The sequence below is a fragment of the Globicephala melas genome, chromosome 6 (genome assembly GCF_963455315.2).
Source record: "Globicephala melas chromosome 6, mGloMel1.2, whole genome shotgun sequence".
Lineage (NCBI taxonomy): Eukaryota > Metazoa > Chordata > Mammalia > Artiodactyla > Delphinidae > Globicephala > Globicephala melas.
The window spans coordinates 5,211,381-5,231,624 of NC_083319.1; the positions used below are offsets into that span (position 1 = coordinate 5,211,381).

At 45.9% G+C, this 20,244-nt stretch overlaps 1 protein-coding gene across 10 annotated transcripts in view; it reads left to right on the forward strand.

The window, feature by feature from the left end:
- Positions 1-20,244, forward strand: part of RAPGEF1 (Rap guanine nucleotide exchange factor 1) — a 143,473-nt gene that overhangs the window by 14,355 nt on the left and 108,874 nt on the right. For 5 of the 10 annotated variants that reach the window (XM_060300261.1, XM_060300263.1, XM_030838485.2 and 2 more), the window contains exon 1: positions 11,432-11,510. The exons of the other annotated variants lie outside the window; for them this stretch is intronic. In XM_060300261.1, the coding sequence (XP_060156244.1) occupies positions 11,447-11,510 (64 nt within the window). In that variant the 5' untranslated portion in view covers positions 11,432-11,446. Of the gene's footprint in view, positions 1-11,431; positions 11,511-20,244 lie in introns of those variants that run through there. 10 annotated transcript variants of the gene reach the window in all.

Consider the following 20,244-nt stretch of genomic DNA (forward strand, 5'->3'; position numbering starts at 1 on the left):
TTCCATCTGAGACTGCCTGGGTACCATTGTCGGCACTTACTCTGGGTGGACAGCACAGATGGCATTCACTCTAGCATTGTTCGGCAGGATTCCAGGCTGCTGGGCACATTCATGAGAAGGTATCACTGGCTTGGGGGAGGGGAAGAGAGAGGACGATCTATGGAAGCAAGATCAAGGCTTTTCTCTGACAGTTTTAAGGCCAGGAAACTCTGTTAGATGGAATGGTGCCTCCATTTGGGAATTGTCGCCTCGAGATTGTCACAATAAGGTCTCTGGTCCCATGAGTATCATTAACACATCTCCGTGAATCTGCGATGATAGGCAGTCGCCGTGTTTTTTGATACTCTGGCACCAACACATGTAAGACATTTTAGTGATATAGTAACACTTCTCAGGAAACAAAGAAAAATAAAATACATTAGCAGGGTTGATTATAAAACAACATATCCTGATTTTAAAAGTTAAACTGTGAAGAAGTATACATTTTAGAATCAAGGAAATACAACAGGAAGCATTGCTTCATTCTTTCAGCTGCTTTCTTGAGCAGCTGCTGTCTTTAGTTCGTGAAGGTAGATGCTGGGGACACAGTGATAAATGAGCCAGGCTGCTCTCATGGAGCTCACTGTGCCTGTCCAGGTCTCCCCTCTAGGCGAGGTCTAGCCTTTGATTGCAGAGTCAGACTCTAGAGTTTTGCTTATAAATGTAGCTCTCATCTAGCCTCACAGTTAGGTGTCTGGACACCAGAGGAAAATTACTTTGAGGATCACTGGGCTCATGCAGACATGACAGATGGGGTAATGATCACACATCTCGGCTTACACCTGCTGTCCTGGCATAATTATTAATAGCGCCGTCCCTGTCACTCTCAAAAGTGTCCTGATTTGGATGGGGAAACACTGAGGGAGGAATCATTTACAGCTACTGAGTTCCACACATTTGTGTTGGAGAGGGTCTTGCTTTTGCAGTGAGAGAACTATTTCAGAAATATGGCCTATTCCAAGGCGGGGCCAGTCCCATGGAGTCCACGGGAGGGCCAGCTGAACTCGGTTTTTGTGCCCTTCTCCCTGTGGGCATCTGCCACTTCGTATGTTCCAATCACTCAACTCATGGAAGCATCAAAATCTGGGACAGTTTGGTTTATAAAAACAATAAACGTGTACATAAAACAACCAGAGCATGTTTTCCTTATGAGAAAAATTAGATTAACCAGATCTTAAATTCATATTCTTTGGAATGGATGGAAAGGATCTTAGTGTTCGTGTCAAGAGAATTGGAAAAATAATTACATAATTATATACTAATTATATATACAAATGTGTAGTATATAACATATATAATAATACATATTATTACTTATATATAATAATATATATAAACATATATAATTATATAATAATTATATAGGAACAGTAATCTGGGTTAAGTTAGAGATTTTCTTTTCCCTCTTGCTATAGAAAAGAGGGTAGGGATTGAATTTTTGTAAGAAGTTTTTATTTTTATTCAAGTGATATAGTTGATATTTAAAGAAAACAGCCAGAAGGGTAGGAAGCTTTGTGTTTATAACAGATTGGCAGCTTGCAGCCTGTTATATTAGCAGGTATTGATGACAGGATTGTCTGGGTCAGGTGGTCCCTGTCCTGAGGACCTGCTGGGTGTCCCAGAATGCCGCCTGCCTTCTCCAGTAGGTCTCAGACTTTAGCACCTGGAGGCTGCTGTGCTCCAACCCCCGGTTTCTACTCCAGTAGGTCTGGAGTTGGGCTGAGAATTGGCATTTCTAACAAGTTCCCAGATGATGTCGATGTTCCTGGTGGGGTAGGTGTTTGGGGGTGGGGGCACCCTTTGGAATCACTGCTTAAAGTTAAGTATGGAGAGGAACGGAAAAGCTCCTAGGGATTCGACCTGAAAAGTTGCCCTTGGAGGGGGAGGAGGGATATAAAAAACAACTTACATGCATTGATGCCAGGAGCTGTGCTGAATATATTTAATGCCTTCAACAGCGCTGCAGGGAGGTGATAGTGGCTTCATTTTACAGATGAGAAAACTGAGGTTTATATGACTTGCCCAGTTGGCATGTGGAAGAGCTGGGTTGAACCATTGCCTGGTACTGAAACAAACCCTTTTTTAAATGGATAAGTGACAAAGACACCACAGATTGAAGAAGATTCTAATAATACAAGCACAGGTGAACAGCAAGAGAATGACGATGTTCACAGTTCTTCTACTTCCAGTACCTGCTTTTGTCAGCAGCTTTGTGAGGTAAAAAACAGCAATCTAATTAGCTCTGACAAGAAAATGGCCAGGAGATTGGCAGCTGGGAAGAAAACTCTTTGATGAATACCACACTAAATGTATATTTTTCCTTGGGATATTAGCTAATTCATTGGTTTGATATATTAGTCGTCATGATTAGCAAGACAGTTTAAAACTAAGTATCTAGGACTCAAGAACCGAACTCTAAAATTTAAATTATGTTTAAAGTCAGTACTTTAAAAACATTGTGGTAGGGCTTCCCTGGTGGCGCAGTGGTTGAGAGTCCACCTGCTGATGCAGGGGACACGGGTTCGTGCCCCGGTCCGGGAAGATCCCACATGCCGCGGAGCGGCTGGGCCCGTGAGCCATGGCCGCTGAGCCTGTGCTCCGCAGCGGGAGAGGCCACAACAGTGAGAGGCCTGCGTACTGCAAAAAAACAAAAACAAAAACATTGTGGTAAATGTTTACAAGCTTCTTCTGAATTGTCTTAATGTGTAAGTGTTCTGGTAGCACGTAGACACATCCATCTCAGCCCTCCTTTTCTGTATCCTCTGCTCTTCCAGACTCTCAATTTTGGAATATCCTAGGGCTGAGTCCTCCAGTCTCTTCCTATGCAATCTAGTCCCATGTCTAAATGCCATCTAAATACTGGTCATTCCCAAGTGTATGTGTCCAGACCCCATCTCTTCCCTGAACTGCAGACTGCCCACTTAACATCGCCACTCGGATGTCTTGTAAGCGTCAGACTTGATGTGCCTGAACCAGGGCTATTGGTTCACCGCCTTACCTCCTGCCCAACTGGCTCCTCCCTGGGTGCGCATGACGGTAAATAATGCCATTTTTGACCTAGTTGTTCAGGCTCAGAAATCTTGGAGTCCTCCCGACTCCTCGCTCATAGCCCGTATCTGAGCCATCAGCAGATCCTCTTGGGCTTACTTCAGATATATCCGCCTCTGGTCCCTCTTGCCAGCTCCTCTGCTGACTGAGGCTCCAGGCCACCGCCGTCTCTCCCTGTACCGCCGTGGTGCCCGCCTAACTGGCCTCTTGGTTCCCACTTCACCTCACAGCTGTCTAGTCTTCCTTCCTTCATTCAACAGCCAGAGCGTAAATTAGATCAGATCAGGCCTGATCAGGATTGTCCCGTGGCTTCCCTTTACACTGTGAATAAAATCCAAAGTCCTTAGCACAGCCTGCGTGGGGCACCCTGTACTCTGGCGCCTGGCTCGCTCGTGCCACTGTCCTTTGCTGCTCTGTCCCAGACGCTCGGGTTTTTGAGCTTTTCCTTCGAGTGTTCTTGGAAGATACCAAGCATACTCCTGCCTCAGAACCTGCACTTGCTCTTCGCTCTGCCTCTTCACCCCCCCCACCCCCCGGGCATTGGGGTTAATGGCTGCCGAGAGCCTGTGGTCAGAAGCCGCTTGCTGGTTATGTGACCTTGGGGAAGTCCCTCATGCCTCTTCCTCTTAAAAATCTTCCTCATGGAGAAAATGGAGCCAATGGTGGGGTCCTTATGAGTTCACGCACAGGAAGCACTTAGGTCCTGAGTCTCGGGAAACGTGAGCTGCCCTTCGGGGTGCATTTGCTCCCTAACTCCTTTCGGCTCTCTGTTCGTGTGTCACCCCGAGCAGCCTCCTCTAGCCACGGGGGTCCAAAGTAGTACTCCCATCACATTACCCCCTCACTGTCCCCTAACCCTGCCTTTGCTTTTTTTTTTAAATATAGCACTTACTTGCTTCTTTTTTATGATCTCTCTCATTAGGAGGTAAGCTCCTTGTCAGCTGCTGTTTCACCAGAGCTCAGAAGGCACACGGGTGAAGCTCACAAATTCTTGTTGAATGAGTGGATAAAAGCACACGTTGGGTGTGGGCTCAGCTTCGTAGTGGAGAAGGTTGTGCATCTTTAAAAGCCTGGAGAGCGTTAACCAGAGGGCACTGCTGCGACTCCCACGCCGGCCCCGCCCCACGTAGAGGCCTCTTAGTCAAGGTGGAGGACCGCCTCTGCAAGTAGGGTGCTGTAAAGGGCAGGAGGCCACAGACCCTGGGGGCGTAGTGGGCTAGCGGAAGGTGGTGGGAGCCTTTCCCCAATGAGGGCGTTGCCTCTTCTGACCCTGTCATGTTCCAGGCAAAGCAGAGAATGTGCGTCCCCCTTGATGGTTGCCCATTGAGAGTCTGTTGGGTGTTGACTCTTAGGTTTCATCTGCTTTGCTGGGGAGGAAGGAGGTGGGATTCAGTGCAGGCAGGAGCAGGTTCACACAGGGTACTGAGTCTTTAGCCAAAGTAAAGGCCCCTGAGTGGGGATGTGGGAGATGGAGGGGGGAAACATAGTTCAGGGGCTGGATTCCCAAAGGCCTCAAATGGCCGTCTGGGCACTTGACTTCCTCCTTGGGGTATTCCAGGAAGCATCAAGAGCTTAAGAAGTGTTCTCCACACATATTTAGACTTTCCCCCGAGTGTTCAAAATAGTACGAAATAAGTGGCAGAGGAGAAAATTACTATTTTTGTTCACTTAAAAAAAATAGTTCCTGTCTCTCAATTCCAGGTGGAATTAATAAAATTGAGGGTGTGGGCTTTCTCCCTTTCATATCCTGCAGGCTAGTTCCTGGCCCAGTCCTGACTTCATGTATGTATGTATGTATGTATAGCTGCGTTGGGTCTTCATCGCTGCACGCGGGCTTTCTCTAGTTGCAGCGAGCGGGGGCTACTCTTCGTTGCCGTGTGCGGGCTTCTCATTGCGGTGGCTTCTCTTGTTGCAGAGCACGGGCTTTAGGCGCGTGGGCTTCAGTAGTTGCGGCACGTGAGCTTCAATAGTTGCGGCTCGCGGGCTTCAGATCACAGGCTTAGTAGTTGTGGCGCACGGGCTTAGTTGCTCTGTGGCATGTGGAATCCTCCCGGACCAGGGCTCGAACCTGTGTCCCCTGCATCGGCAGGTAGATTCGTAACCACTGCGCCACCAGGGAAGTCCCCAGTCCTGACTTTAGAAAGTACAACAAATAAGCAGCTTCTTCTTTAAAAGTCTGATTTAGCAGCGAGGACTCTGCCTTAATTGCCCTTCCTTTAGTGAACCAGCATCGTCTGCCAGGGTCCCTGAAAAACCCAGAAGCTTTCTCATGGGGGTGCCTTGGAATTGGAGGTTCTGCCCCCTGTATTTTGCAGGTTAGGTCACACCCCAAGAAAGATGGACTGGCAGACTTCACAGTTCATTCTGTAGAGTGTCAGCTCTGGGCCTGCCTGGACAGAAACAGAGTAGCCTTGTGTGCGACACAGTATCAGTATTCAGTGAGGATTAGTACTTTGTTGTTGTTGACACACCCCTGCCAGAAGTAAGGCAGCCCGCGAGCTGTGGAAAAACACCAGACTGGGATCCAGTGATTAGGGTTCTCTGGCTGTCTGTGAGACCGTGGGGAAATGTCTTTCCCTCAGAATGAGGAACCTCAGTTTCCTTGTTTTGGAACGAGAGGGTTGGACTAGCTCTGTGGATCTTAACCTTTTGGAACTCTTTGAGACTGTAATGAAAGCCATGGACTTCTCTTCCCAGAAAAATGAACACACGTGATTTGGTCAACACTTTAGGCGCCCCCTGAAGCCCATGAGATGAAACCCTGGACCTCTAAGGCTCTGCTGCCTCTGACCCGCATCCACCTCCCCCGTTCTCATACCTCCAGCTGCACAGGGCCTTTGCACATGCTGCTCCTGCCCAGAATGCTTTTCACCCATTTGCTTGGTCAGCTCCTGCTCATCCTTTGAGTCTCACCCTTCCCTGACCTCCCAGATTAGATTAGGTTGCCCTGCTAGACATGTTCCCCTCCCGGAACTTCTCAGCACTGATTACAGTGGTAACTAAGTGATTCTTTGCTCATGTTGTTTGATTCTCCCTAAACTCCACGTCGGCATTTGTCGGATGAATCTGAGGCCTCTCAGGCCATGGCATTCTGAGACTGATCTGTGAGTGTGCAAGAGTGTCGTAAGAGAACCCCGGTCTGTGTTTCCTGTGATGCAGTACTCGAGATGTGCCTTCGCCTTCAGTGATTTCCGCAGCGCTGGGCAGGAATGTCACTTCAAAGCAGGGACTAGGGCACCCAGAAGACTGGCTCCCAGACTTTTTGCCTCAGTGCTCTGCTGGCCTGACCTCCAGGCTGGTCATTGCCCTTTGTTTATACTCTGGACTGAGCTGGAACTCCCACTTTGGAACATTCCCACAGTGCTTGGTGCTTCCTTGTATTGTTGTATTTTTCTCTGGAGGGGAAGTGACCAACATCAGACTTTCCTCCCAGCACACAAATTCCATGCACAAAGCTTCATGTCAGCTACTGGGCACCGGCTCCAGAGCCCAGCTTCCATCTCCTGCCCGCACACCTGGGGGCGGGGTGGGGAGGAGGTGGTGAAGGTGCACACTACGGCGATCACTGGCCTTCCCCTTCTGAGCAGTGAGCAGTGCCTTGCAGGACTCCCTGACGCAGGTTTCTTCTGAATCCAGTTGCATCTTGCATTGAGGACAGGACTCTGTAAAATGTTTCAAACTTCAGTAACCACAGTGTTACCTCCTTGGTTTATGTCGCTTGCATTCCATAATCAAAAAAGTATTCTGATGATACAAGTGTTTGGAAGTGAAATATTATTTTATTTGCGCTAAGGGAATGAGTTATTTATCAGAATGTTGCAATGGATCTTACTGGGATATTTAAAAAAACAAAAAAATCTCTGTGACGGTAAATAATTTTTCTTTAATGTATTGTCTCTAAAGCTGGATGTTCATAGATAATGAAATTAAAAAGAAAAAACCCAGCAATGGTAACTATTCTTTAAGTGTGCCAAGCACCTTTAAAACATTTTATTTAAGCTTTAGACTGCCTATGAAGTAGGCAGCATATTAGTACATACTTTACAGAGGTGAAAAAATCAGGTCCAGGAGGTGAAGTTCCTGTCGCCCTGATGGAAAGTGCCCACATAAAGATTCAAACTGGCTCAGCTCTCCTCCAGAGCCAGCACTTTCCACTCCTCCACCGCCTTGTCCCTCTGGTCAGGAGGAAGAGGTAGGAGGTTTCCCGGCCAAGAATTAAAACTCTTGGGCTGGATCTGGCTCTCTCACTGAGTGTGTAGCCTTGACCCCCGCCCTGCCCTGCCCCAGGCTTTTAGGAGGAGATGATTTTGTCAGTCTGTGTCCTTAGGCCCTACCCTTCTGTGAGTCCGTGATTTGGGGCTTGCAGTAGTAATACCTCAGGAGTAACTTGGTAACACGCGGTCTGACTGAAAGCAGTCCATGTACCCACAGCACCCTCGGAGGATTTGCGCAGGACGTGGAGACACGTGATGCTGGCCATGCGGTGAGCTTTCCACTTCTGGTGGTCTTTCACTTTTGATTCGTCTCATCTGTTTGAGTCCCATGTTGTGTCCCTAAGGTGTGGACTGGATGGGTCACTTGCCCATCTTGGATGGTGAGCATATTCACCCTTGGGGACAACTCTGGAAGACACTTTTTCTGAGATGAGAATTAGGGAGGAATTCTTAAAAATAGGTGATTCGATTTATCTTCCCCAACCCCCAGCCCCCATCCAGTTCACACAGAATCATTTTGGGAGGCCGTGGTTACCCTAGAAGCAGTTTAACCACAGGGTCCTCACTTCAGAGCTGCTCTCAAGGAAATTTCTAGTTTGTTTGGAAGGTTCATCAGAAAATTAGCTGTTAGAATGTGGCAGCCCCTAGCTGAGAAATGGCAGCGTCGGCCTTGAGCCCAGGTTTCCCTGGTGACCTGTTGTTCTGTGTGCGCGCAGGCACATGGGGAACTGACCCAAACCCAGTTCCTGACTTCAAAGGCTTTACAGACTAGTGGGGATAAAAAAGATACGGATGAAACTCCAGGTTGGGGACTTTGCCTGAGCTGAGGGGTGGGGAAGGTGGATGAAACAGCACTCGGCAGGGCCCACACCTCTGGCGCTTGCAGGAAGGAGAGTTCATTTATGGATTAGAAACTCCGTTTGGGCTTCCCTGATGGTGCAGTGGTTAAGAATCCGCCTGCCAATGCAGGGAACATTGGTTCGAGCCCTGGTCCGGGAAGATCCCACATGCCGCAGAGCAACTAAGCCCATGCATCACAACTACTGAGTCTGCGCTGTAGAGCCCGCGAGCCACAACTACTGAGCCCACGTGCCACAACTACTGAAGCCCTTGTGCCTAGACCCCGTGCTCTGCAACAGAAGAAGCCACCGTGATGAGAAGCCCGCGCACCACAACGAAGAGTAGCCCCCACTCACCGCAACTAGAGAAAGCCCACACACAGCGACGAAGACCCAACGCAGCCAAAAATAAAATAAAAATAAATAAATTTATTAAAAAAAAAAAAAGAAACTCCTGTTAACACATTGTAGGGTGTGTTTGCGGGGGAGGGGGGCGGGGAGCCTTCATTTGTTTATTCCTTCATCTGTCTGCCCATTTGTTCAGTAGTTATTAAGCACCTACTGTGCGTGGGTATTCTGCTGGTGCTGGGCGGCATCGTGTGCAGAGCATTTGACAAGTTAAAACTTTCTTTAGGTGAAAAGAGACATTAAGATGCAGGTTCAAAAGTAGAGCCTTTTTGATCTATTATGCTTTTGTAGATATTTTGAACTAAATGTCTTCTGGAAGAAATGAGGTCAGATATAATATCTGGCATTGCAGACTTGCCTAAGGAAAATTGTTACGGTTTTTGGAAGGAAACGGAAGTCTCTTCAGAGTGTACCGAAAGAGTGGGGTGTTTGCTCATGGAGTTGGGGTGGGTGCTGAACTTGAATTGGATCTTTTTACCAGCTCTTAGGTTTCAGCGGCCCCCTCTGGCGCGGTTGGGGTGCGAGCCTTTGCTCTTTTGCAGTTTGTGGTTGCAGTTTGATTGGAAGGTGAGTTCATCGTACGGTGTGAGGGAAGCGGGGTTGGCCGTGGCCTTCACTGAAGCATTTGCTCTCTTTCCTGCCTGTCATTGGAGGAGTGAAACAGACCCGTGCTATTTGCTTTAAGAAGTTTGGAATCTCAGGCTGTGATTTTGTAAAAATGATTTCTGTGTTGGTAGATCAAATAGGAAACCTTAAGATCTTGTAGAGATTTGGATTTGGCTTCATTCATTTTGCATACATTGGCAGGATTATTTGTTTCCCTCAGAATGGGCAGTGGCTGGTGCAGCACGCTGGCCGTGGCCCTGGGAGTGGTAACAGAGCACACTGAACAGTTGGAGCACTAGTGCATTTAGTGCCTCTCGAACTCCATTTCTTTGGTTCTGTGGGTCTTTTTTGGAATACTGTCTTTAAATTTTACTCTGGCTCCCACCTTGTACCCTCCAACCCCAATAGAACGACATTCACTGTGATTATGTGCCTTTGGCTAAATTGTCTGAAGCCAGATATCGGCCATCTGAGCTAATACAGTTTCACAGTCAAAGAGTATTACAGTGTTGGTGATAACAATTTACCAAGGGATTCCTAAGTGTCCCTTTTATTTGATCCTCATTATGTTGCAGGAAGGGGGACCCCTTCCAGGGCCCGAGACTGAGCTCTTGTCTAACACTCGGAAATGAACTGTCCGAGGAGACACACGTGCTGACAAAGCAAGGGACTTTATTGGGAAGGGGCGCCTGGGCGGAGAGCAGCAGGGTAAGGGAGCCCAGGAAGACTGCTCTGCCACGTGGCTCGCAGTCTCGGGGTTTATGGTGATGGGGTGAGTTTCCGGGTTGTCTCTGACCAATCATTCTGACTGAGGGTCCTTTCTGGTGGCACGTGCAACCACTCAGCCAAGACGGATTCCAGCGAGGAGGATTCTGGGAGGTTGGTAGGACATGTGGACTGGCGTCTCTTCTCTCTCCTTTTGACCTTTCCCCTATTCTTCTGGTTGGTGGTAGCTTGTTAGTTCCCTGTTCCTTACCAGGATCTCCTGTGGTAAAATAACTTATGCACATTGTTACTGTCTTTGCCTGGCCAGGGCCGGGCAGTTTCAGTCAGTGTTTTCCCCTAACCATTACAGCCGGGGAGGTGGGACTACTGGCATTATGCCCAATTAACAGATGAGAAAACTGAGAAAACTATGCTCTGTTGGCAGAGGCAGAATTTGAACCCAGGTGGTTGGTCCTGCAGCCAGTCTCACCCACTGCATGTGCTCCAGGGATTCTTTAAGAGCTTTTCTACCCTCAAACTCTGGTATCTAAATCAATGAAATCTTTCCACGTACCTTGCCATTTTCTTTGTTTTTACCAAAAAGCATATGATTTCATGCCCTTCTTTCTTCCAGGAAACCTGTTGTTCAGAATTTAGGTGGTGCCACATTTTCTCCAGAAAAATTAATTCCAAAATAGAGTGTAAGATTGGAGCTTGAGGTTACAAACTCCTAGCTGCTTGTCCTCTGAGGTCTTTTCTTCTTTGGAAACTAAAGTGCAGTTTGCATTTTGATGTTTGTTTGTTTTTCCCTTGGAAACACAGGATTAATGAAGTCAGCTTGTTTTCTCTCTGATGGAACTTGTCACCTGATGCACACTGGTCTGAGGGCCAGAATCCTTAAATAGAAGGTGTGATGTTAGGGTCTCTGTGAAAATGTTTCTTGGGCTTCCCTGGTGGCGCAGTGGTTGAGAGTCCGCCTGCCGATGCAGGGGACACGGGTTTGTGCCGCGGTCCGGGAGGATCCCACATGCCACCGAGCGGCTGGGCCCGTGAGCCATGGCCGCTGAGCCTGCATGTCCGGAGCCTGTGCTCCGCAGCGGGAGAGGCCACAACAGTGAGAGGCCCGCGTACCGCCAAAAAAAAAAAAAAGTTTCTTGTGGCACCCCCCCCAAATTGGTCTATTTTTAACTTTCAGTTTTTTGATCATCTCATTTCCCACTCCTCCCCCAAAGAAAAGCAGTGTCCAAAGTGTTTGGAAATTAATCTGAGGCTGCTGTGCCAATGAGTAACAGACTGTCAAAGGAGGGCGGAGGAAGAGCTTCCTAGTATAGACGTACCGAGACCCACCGCGATAACAAGCCTTTTATTCTGATTTCCTTCCTGGGAGTGAAGGGAGTTTGAAAGGCAGAGGCAAGGACCTTCCAGAGTAGAGTTCAGGTTTTTCTTGTGAGGATTTACCAGGGCTCACCGCTGGGTGATTGGGATGCCTGAGAGATGAATCCCCTTCCAGCTAGTGACTTGGTCCGTATTCGCTGTTCAACAAAGACACCTGGGCTTGGAAGGGCCCTGTGATCCTCTGGCTTTAGAATGGGCAATGCTATTGAAAAACAGAAGCCCCTGAAACGAAGCCATCTGTGCCCCTGGAAACAAGGTAAGAAGGCCCTGTGCTTCATCTCCAGGAGGAAGGAAGGAGGCAGCCTTCTGTTGGGAAACTTTGGTTTAAAACCAGACCTGAAACTGCTTGGGGAAATACCTTTCATCAGAAAATGCTTGCAGTTCAGCATATTTTAAAGAAAATTAACAGGCAGTTCTCCTAAGGAATAAAGCGATTTGCATCTCAATGTGATGGCCTGCCTTGGCTGAGAACTTAGTTCAGTTTGAGATTTTTATTTAGTACAGCATACGTCCGTTGGTTGAAAATTTTCAGCTTTAAAAAATATCCCAAGGGGCTTCCCTGGTGGCGCAGTGGTTGAGAGTCCGCCTGCCGATGCAGGGGATGCGGGTTCGTGCCCTGGTCCGGGGGGATCCCACATGCTGCGGAGCGCCTGGGCCCGTGAGCCATGGCCGCTGAGACTGCGCGTCCGGAGCCTGTGCTCCGCAGCGGGAGAGGCCACACAGTGAGAGGCCTGCGTACCGCAAAAAAAAAAAAAAAAAGATATCCCAAGTAAAAATTTTGATATCCAGGAGTTTGAATCTTTTGTGACAGTTTGGTTTAGAGAATGTTATTAATAGCTTTTAAATATATAGCGCCTTTCTTCCAAAGAGTTCAAAGTACCTTCTATTAAAAAAAAAAACAAGTCTCATATTTATCAATCCTAGATGTCTGTGACACGGGACAGCAACACCTGTTAAAACCTACTCGGTGTCACTCAGGCTTGTGTTAGCGTCAGCTTTGAGGAGGAGAAAGCCAGAGGGGCCACACGGCAGTATGCAGCCCCAGGGCCTTTGGGTCTTCCAGTGCACTCGGCTGCCCTTTTCACTGTTATTAACCTAGCAGACCAGCCGTTCGCAGACCCGGCAGGCACCAGAATACCAAAGATGGTGCCCACAGGACTTCATCAGGTATTGGCTCTTTTATCTCCACTTGCCAAAAAGGGTGGAGATAGCACCTGACCTGTAGCAAGACAGTTTGAGCGCAAGCGTATGTATGGGTGTGTGTTTATGAACAGAAAAAATAAACTGGAAGAAAATGCATGGGAATGTTAATAATAGTTGTCTTTTGTGGTCAGATTATATATAATTTTTTTTCTTCTTAATAGGGAAAAGTAGGTCGGATGCTAATTTACCGTTCGGTTCCAGCCCCTCTGACTTTCCATCAGTCATTCATTCTTTGTCCAACAAGTTACTTTGAAAAAGGTATTCCTTACTGGTCCTTGATCAAATCCTGGTGTGAACAAAACAGTAATAAAAGACATTTGGGGGACAGTTCAGGAAATTTCAGTATGAACTGCGTGGTAGATGATATTTGGGAACTGTTGTCTATGTTATTACCTGTGATTATGGTAATGAGTCATGTAGGAGAATGTCCTTTTTGGGGTTGTCATGCTGAAGTATTCAGGGCTAAAGGGTTATGCTGGCTATAATTTTACTCTAAAATGGTTCAGGTGACTGAATGAACACATACATACAGATAAGAAAAACAGGATCATTTTAACAACTGTTAGAATCCAGGTTATGCATATATGAGGTTTGTTATATTTTCTTTAATGTACTTTACTCATTTGGGGGAGAAAAACATTAAAAAAAAGCAGTTGCTGCTTACATCATAGTACCTTGTCCTTCAGAAGAATGAATCTTAGCAGACATGGGTATTTACTGGTGGGTCAGGATGTAACACTCTTTCAGTGCCATGTGGCCTGGTATCTCCAGCCACCAAGAAGAAAATTGGCATTGATCCAATAACTCAAATCACTTTTATAACAGGAATTTAATATTTTACTTACTTTTAAGTTGTCTCTGGTTTTCCTTAGAAAACGTGTGAGTTAAAACTTCTTAATACTTCCATAGGAAGCAGCTGGGCTTACAGACAAAAATTAAAGCTTTTGTGTTTTGTTGTGGTGTTTAGTTGTGTTCAGAAATTTAAATGAGAGGAGTTGATAGTAGGGATTTCAGGATCCACAGTGAATTGGGGATAAAAAGAAGAGCAATTAATTGCCCCTGATTTCTAAGTCTTCACAGATCCCATTTACCAGGGCCGTGTCTCTGCCAGTGTAGGGATTTGTTGGTTTGAGCAGGGTAGACCCTGGACCCGCAGTTTGTTCTCCAGTCCAAGGATCCACAATAACAATGGTGTGGAGTTTATTTATTCTTCACAGTTTGTCTGTTTGTCTTTAAAGGTTGTTTGTATTTTGGAACTGGGATTTTGGAACAATGGTTAGGAATGATTTAGTGCAGGGGTCCCCAGCCCCTGGGCCACGGACCAGTGTCGGTCCTCGGCCTGTTAGGAACTGGGCCGCACAGCAGGAGGTGAGCGGTAGGCGATTGAAGCTTCATCTGCTCCGCATCGCTCACGTTACTGCCTCAACCATCCCCCCTCACCCCCTACCACCACCACCCCCACCCCCCACCCCCGCCCAGGTCTGTGGAAAAATTGTCTTCCGCGAAACGGGTCCCTGGTGCCAAAAAGGTTGGGGACCACTGATTTAGTGGATCCCAACCACCACCCTGACCCTGATGGGAGTGCATTTTTCGAAGTCCAAGCTCAGTGGATGACTGATGGCACCAGGCTCTAGAGCAAGCAGCATGATATCCTTGTCTGCTTTAGGGGCAAGTGAAACTGGGGCACGTCCTTGTGTGCATTTGCTGCAGGCAGCTGGAACTGCCCAGCCTGCCCCTGACTTCTGTCCGGTCTGTGTGTTGACCTGCGATGGCAGACTTTAACCAGAGCCAGACAGTCGTGATTAGGAAGGTCAAATGCAGAATAAATTCTGAAGGGACATTTAAAGGAAATCGTTATCTGCCTTTTGGATCATTTGTGTTTCTGTTTCCATGTTGTAGACCTGGAAAGTTAAAAAACTGAGGTGACAGAATACTAGTTTGAGAAACATGAATCTCACTTCTGCTTGGTGTCACCCTAAAGAGCATTTTACACCTAATAGAGAAATGTCTAATGATTTTAAACAGTGTGGGACGTGCATCCTTTGAAGGGACCAACATTATACTCTCTTATAGTTCTAGTTTTTCTTATAGCTTTCAGAACCCGAAACATAAGAAAGAAACAGTACTGCCTTTATTGGTTTTTACAATAATGAATGCTTGCAGTGGTTGATAAATTTAAGTCATTTGCATTTCCATAGTGAGTTCTAGCAGGCCCTGTCCAAAAAAATAGGATGGGAGGTAGGATAAGGCAGTGGCTTCCTATGATCCCGAGTGGTCCATCCAGCCAGAGCTCTGCTGCCCCTGACTTTCTGTCTGACCTTGAACAAGTGAATTTTGTAATCCCAGATCGTTTCCCCACTGTCCTTACCTCCAGTGGCCTTCAAATGACTACATTCCAGCCCTCACCGCAGGGATGGGCCGGTGGAGGGCCGATGGGGGGGGGGGGGAGTCTGTTTACTACAGTACCTGACCAGAAACCTGAGGGCTGTCTCTTGGGATCATTGTTCTGTCCTCCATACTAGCACAGCGTATGGCACTTGGTGCCCTCCGTGAGTGCACTCGGTAACCAAACTGAGTGCTGCCTGGCCTCCAGTGCTACCGCGGGTATACATGAGGTCCGAAAGGTGCAGCGTGGTTCCTGGTGCATGGTAGGTGCTCAGTAAATGGTATCTACCAGTGCTGGCGGGTGTGTGGTGGAAACGTTCCTTCTTTGCCTTTCTCTGCCCAAAGTGGAGGCGTCGAGGGATGAAAACAGGTACACCCTCCTCTGTCCCACAGCAAGTCTGAATTTACAAAGACTAAGTAAATTTATTGATGATTGTTCACACTGCAAAAGATTGCTTCACAAAAGGCACTTAAATCACAGTCGGCATTTCGTTATTGATTCATTGACCCAGGCACCTGGGGAAACCTTCAATTGAGAGCTAAATTGAACTGCTCTGAAATATACCTACTATCCCGTCCAGTGCTCTCAAAAGAATTCAAGACAAATACCGTATGCTAACACATATATATGGAATCTAAGGGGAAAAAAATGTCATGAAGAACCTAGGGGTAAGACGGGAATAAAGACACAGACCTACTAGAGAATGGACCTGAGGATATGGGGAGGGGGAAGGGTGAGCTGGGACTAAGTGAGAGAGTGACGTGGACATATATACACTACCAGACGTAAAATAGATAGCTAGTGGGAAGCAGCCGCATAGCACAGGGAGATTAGTTCGGTGGTTTGTGACCACCTAGAGAGGTGGGATAGGGAGGGTGGGAGGGAGGGAGACGCAAGAGGGAAGAGATATGGGAACATATATATATGTATAACTGATTCACTTTGTTATAAAGCAGAAACTAACACACCATTGTAAAGCAATTATACTCCAATAAAGATGTTTAAAAAAAAAAGAATTCTTTGTTTCTTCTGGTCTTTTTTTTTCATGAATAACTTGAAGGGTTGCTTACAGTGGTCATTTTGGCTTTTGGGAATATAACACGGGCGAAAGTTTCCTTGGGAATTAAAAATTGCAGCTGTAGTTGCAAATAGAATTGTTATCTCCTTCAGAAATCCCAGCAGCTCAGGGCCATACCGGCCTGGTAAATGGAAACGTTAATGATTTGCATGTTTGTACACAGCTGGGTGTGAGCAAATGAAATTAACACCCTCGGTGGAAGAGCTGAGGCTGAAGTGTCTTTCCCAGGCCTGGGCTGACTGTGGGCTTAGCAAGGCTGGGAAGGAGATTGCCTGGTTGGGTGGGGGTGGGGACTCAAGGATTTGCATAAATTCCACATGCTCTCTGGTTCCTGTGCTGTGGGGGCGGATTTATAATTGTTTGGATTCCAGTCAGCAAGGGCGCTTAGACTTGCCTCTACAAGCTTGTACCTAGCTAGGTAGTCAAGAAGCATCTGGGGCCGCTGGATGCCTGTGTGCCAGATCATTAATATTGACGGCTTTTCTGGCCAGAGCTGGAGCCGGCCTACCTACCCCCATGCATTGTGTGGTCTGATTCCATTGCTGTGGGGCTGCAGTGCTCCAGAATGTGCAAGGGCTGGGGCTGCACTCCAGTCACCTGAATCAGGGCCTTCTAGCTGAGTGAGGCGAGCCACATGACTTCACGTTTCCAAGCTTGTTTGCTAGTCTCCACGTGAGATTAATAATAATGCCTACCTCGAACGACTGTGGCGCGAAATTAAATAATTCACGTGAAGGGTTTATAGCCCTTAGCGTACACAAGCACTTAATGAATCATAGTCTTTCTTGTTATCACATGTTGCATAATAGGAAGAAAGAACCCGGCTTTTACCACGTCCGCGGGCATGGATCATGGGCCCAGATCTGTCCCAATCCCAGCTAGCAGCGTGAGTTTGGCTAACTCTACCCATTTCCTTCCCTCAGTTGAAGGGATCACATGCCAGATGATCTCAGAGGTGCCTTGTGGGCTGTGAATCAGGGACCATCAGCACTCATCACTGCTGTTCATATCTGCAAACTCCCCTGCTGTTCAGTACCTGCAGAAAGCATCAGTTCTGCTGAACAGCATGGTCACAGGGGCGTTTTTATGGTGTTGAATTTCTTTGAAAATAGTTACTGCAGGACCAGACATAGCTGAGCTATTCCTAGTTAACTAGAATATTGAACTAAGCAGGACAGTCCATTTTCCCATCCTGAATAATGCTGAAAAGTTTTTTCATTATTACATAGTGGTTAAGAGCCTGTACACTGGAGCCCAGATGCCCCGGTTGACTCCTTGCTTCCCCACTTCTAGCTGGCTAGGTGTGAGGGTCAAGGGGTTTATACATGTAAAGTGCTTAGAACAGTACCTGGCACGTAGTATATGTCCAGTAAGTGTTTATTAGTGTTGTTATTTTTAGGCTAAGTACAGAGAAATTTCATTTTATTTTAGTCAAAAAGATGTTATGTTATTAAAGAAGAAATTGGAAAAAAATTGACAAAATGCGAAGAAGAAGATGCATATTGAGTGACTAGATCTAAAGGGCCTAAAACCTAGTGAGTGAGCAGAAGAATTAGCTGTTACTGTTCATCTTTTCCAGAGCTGCTGCACATGCATGCATATTTTTCATATGTGGTCTTCAGAGCTACTGTAATGACTGTGACATTCTATCATGTTGCTGTCCCATAACTTATTAAATCATTCACCTGCTGGTGGATATTGAAATTATTTCCCCTTTTTGCTGTTACAGGTAGGGTAACAATAAGTAGCTGTATTCATATATATTTGTGATTTGCTGGATGATTTCCTTGGGATAAGTTCCCAAGGTAAAGTTCCCAGTCCAGGAACCTGCCATGGACTATTGCCATGTTGTTTTCCAGAAGGGATGTATCTGTTAACATTTTCTTGAGTGATGCATAAATTTATCAGTTAGCCACAAGCACATCAGTGTTGAACATTATCATTTTGAACTTGTTTTTCTTGTGAAACTTAAACTGTATTTACTAGTGCCATCGTGATGAGTTACCTAAAGGCATGGGGCTCAGAGAAGGGAAATGGGAAGTTCAAAAACCATTATGAGGGCTGAGAATCTATTTTTGTTTCAAAATTCTATTTTCCCATGGTCTTTTGCATTGGACTTGGCTCAGTCTCTTTCAAGTGCTGAGTTTCCCATAAAAAAAGGCATGAGAAGACTTTATTTAAGGATACTCATTTACCATCACAACTTTTTGTCTTCTGTCTCCCAGGGAGCAACGATTATTAAATACTTTAATGTCCTCACATGAAAGGGACAGAGTGAGCCCAGAAGTGTTATTAATATTTTTAGTGTAATGCTTACTGTTCAGCGGCATGACTAATGACCCAGGGTGACTAATGACCCACCTCTTCCTCTTTACTGTGTCTGTTGAGGGATGATTCGTTACCATTTTCCCCAGATGCTTGTACATCATGGGGCACCAACCCAGTTGTTATTAAAATAGATATACTGCTATTAAACAGCTTGCTTCAAACCTCGCTGCGAGGGCGGCGTGAATCAAGTGCAGAGCATCAGGATGTTGATGTAATGAACGAAGATGATGTCCATGCCTGTCCGTTGTGCGGTTCCAAGCCGTGATTGGGTGTGCCCATGCATAGGCTTCAGGGTAGGAGAAGAAGTTTTCAAAGGAAAGGTTATTTAGCATGCTTTTGGCATTGGTCTTGAGCTGGAAGAGAGTGGTAAAAATCTAAAATGATTACCTAATTTTACCAATGGAGAATTGAGGCTTAGAAAGAAGTGAAGCGGCTTGTCTGAAGTCTCACAGCTGGTTTGTGGCTTAGTATCCCCTGTGTTAGGATAGTGATATAACAATGATATATAATAATGTGTGTAACAGTGATATAAAACAATACAGCATATTGCATATATAATGATTATATATTTTATATTTATATTATATATTTACATGTTATAGAATATAACATGTTCAATATGTTGCGTTACAGTACATTATATATTGTGTCTACCATACATAAAGTATGCAGTGTGATACAATAACAGATGTAATAATAATACAATAATAATATGTTGGGTATAATGTTAAAAGAATGCTGATAGCTTCCTATATGCCAGGCGTGGTACTAAAAGGTCTGTATACATCATGGGCTTCCATTAATCATTTTTTTTGTTAAGTGAAAGATCAAATGTAGGAAATGGAAACCATAAGTGTGAAGGAATTTTTCTCATGAGAAAGGTAGGGTGTTGTTTTGGGTGTGGTAAGAAAAGGGAAGGAAACTTCTCTTTGTCATCGGATATTTCCAAATTTAGAACAATATCTATCCCTAGCCATTGGTTTTAGGATATGCGTTACCCTGGGAACATGCGTAAGATACATTTCCGTATTTGGCTGTTTCTTTTCCAGCTGTATAGAGGGTGTCACCGCTGTGGAAGATGATAGCAGCGGCCACTGGCCACTTCATAGCTAATTACCTTTTGGCAGTTGCGTATAGGGCACTTGGTTTTGGAAGTCACTTCATGCTGAAATACCCAGATGATTATTTCTGGGGATTTTGTGGTCTGCAGCTGAGGAATGGGCCCCAGGATGGCACATCTGTGTCAGGGGTGGTTACACTTCTTAAAGAGCCAGATAGTGAATATTGTAGGCTTTGGCAGGGCCAGGAGGCACAATCTCTTGATTCCTATTATGTAGGAACTTATATTACCAGCGAAAATGAAACCATTTACAAATGGGAAAACCATTCTTCACTTGCAGGCTATAAACAAGGAATCTGCACAAACAACCAGGAGGCTGGCGGGATTTAGGCTGCAGGCACAAGTTTGCCAACCCCTGACCTATGGGGTCTTTTTGGTTTGGTGCTCTCTGCCATCGTTACTTGGGAACTCAGAAGCAGGTCACTCATCAGTTACCAAAAATATTCACATTTTCAAGCCAGAAAAAGGACTTAAATACCACCCTCCAGGTGACTCATTTTAAAAATTGGGATTACTTAAACTGAGCCTTCTGGTTTGTAGTCTGTCACACACCATTCAGGTCTTTATCTGTAAAAATACTTCTCGTCACTACGGTGATAAGAAAGGAGATCATGGAAGGTTTGAAGAACCCGGTGCTTTGCATATAGAGCCTTAAATAGCCTTCCTTTACCACTGAAGGGGGCACTATCCTAAAAACATCCCAAGCTTCTATACTTTCATTCATTCATTGATTGATGGATTTTCATTCGTTCAACAACATTCATTGAATGGGTCCTATGTCAGGCACTGTTCTAGGCACAGGGGGTACCTAATGAAAAATTAAGACATCATTGCCCTCTGAAGTGTATAGTTTAATATAAACAGTAAAATATATA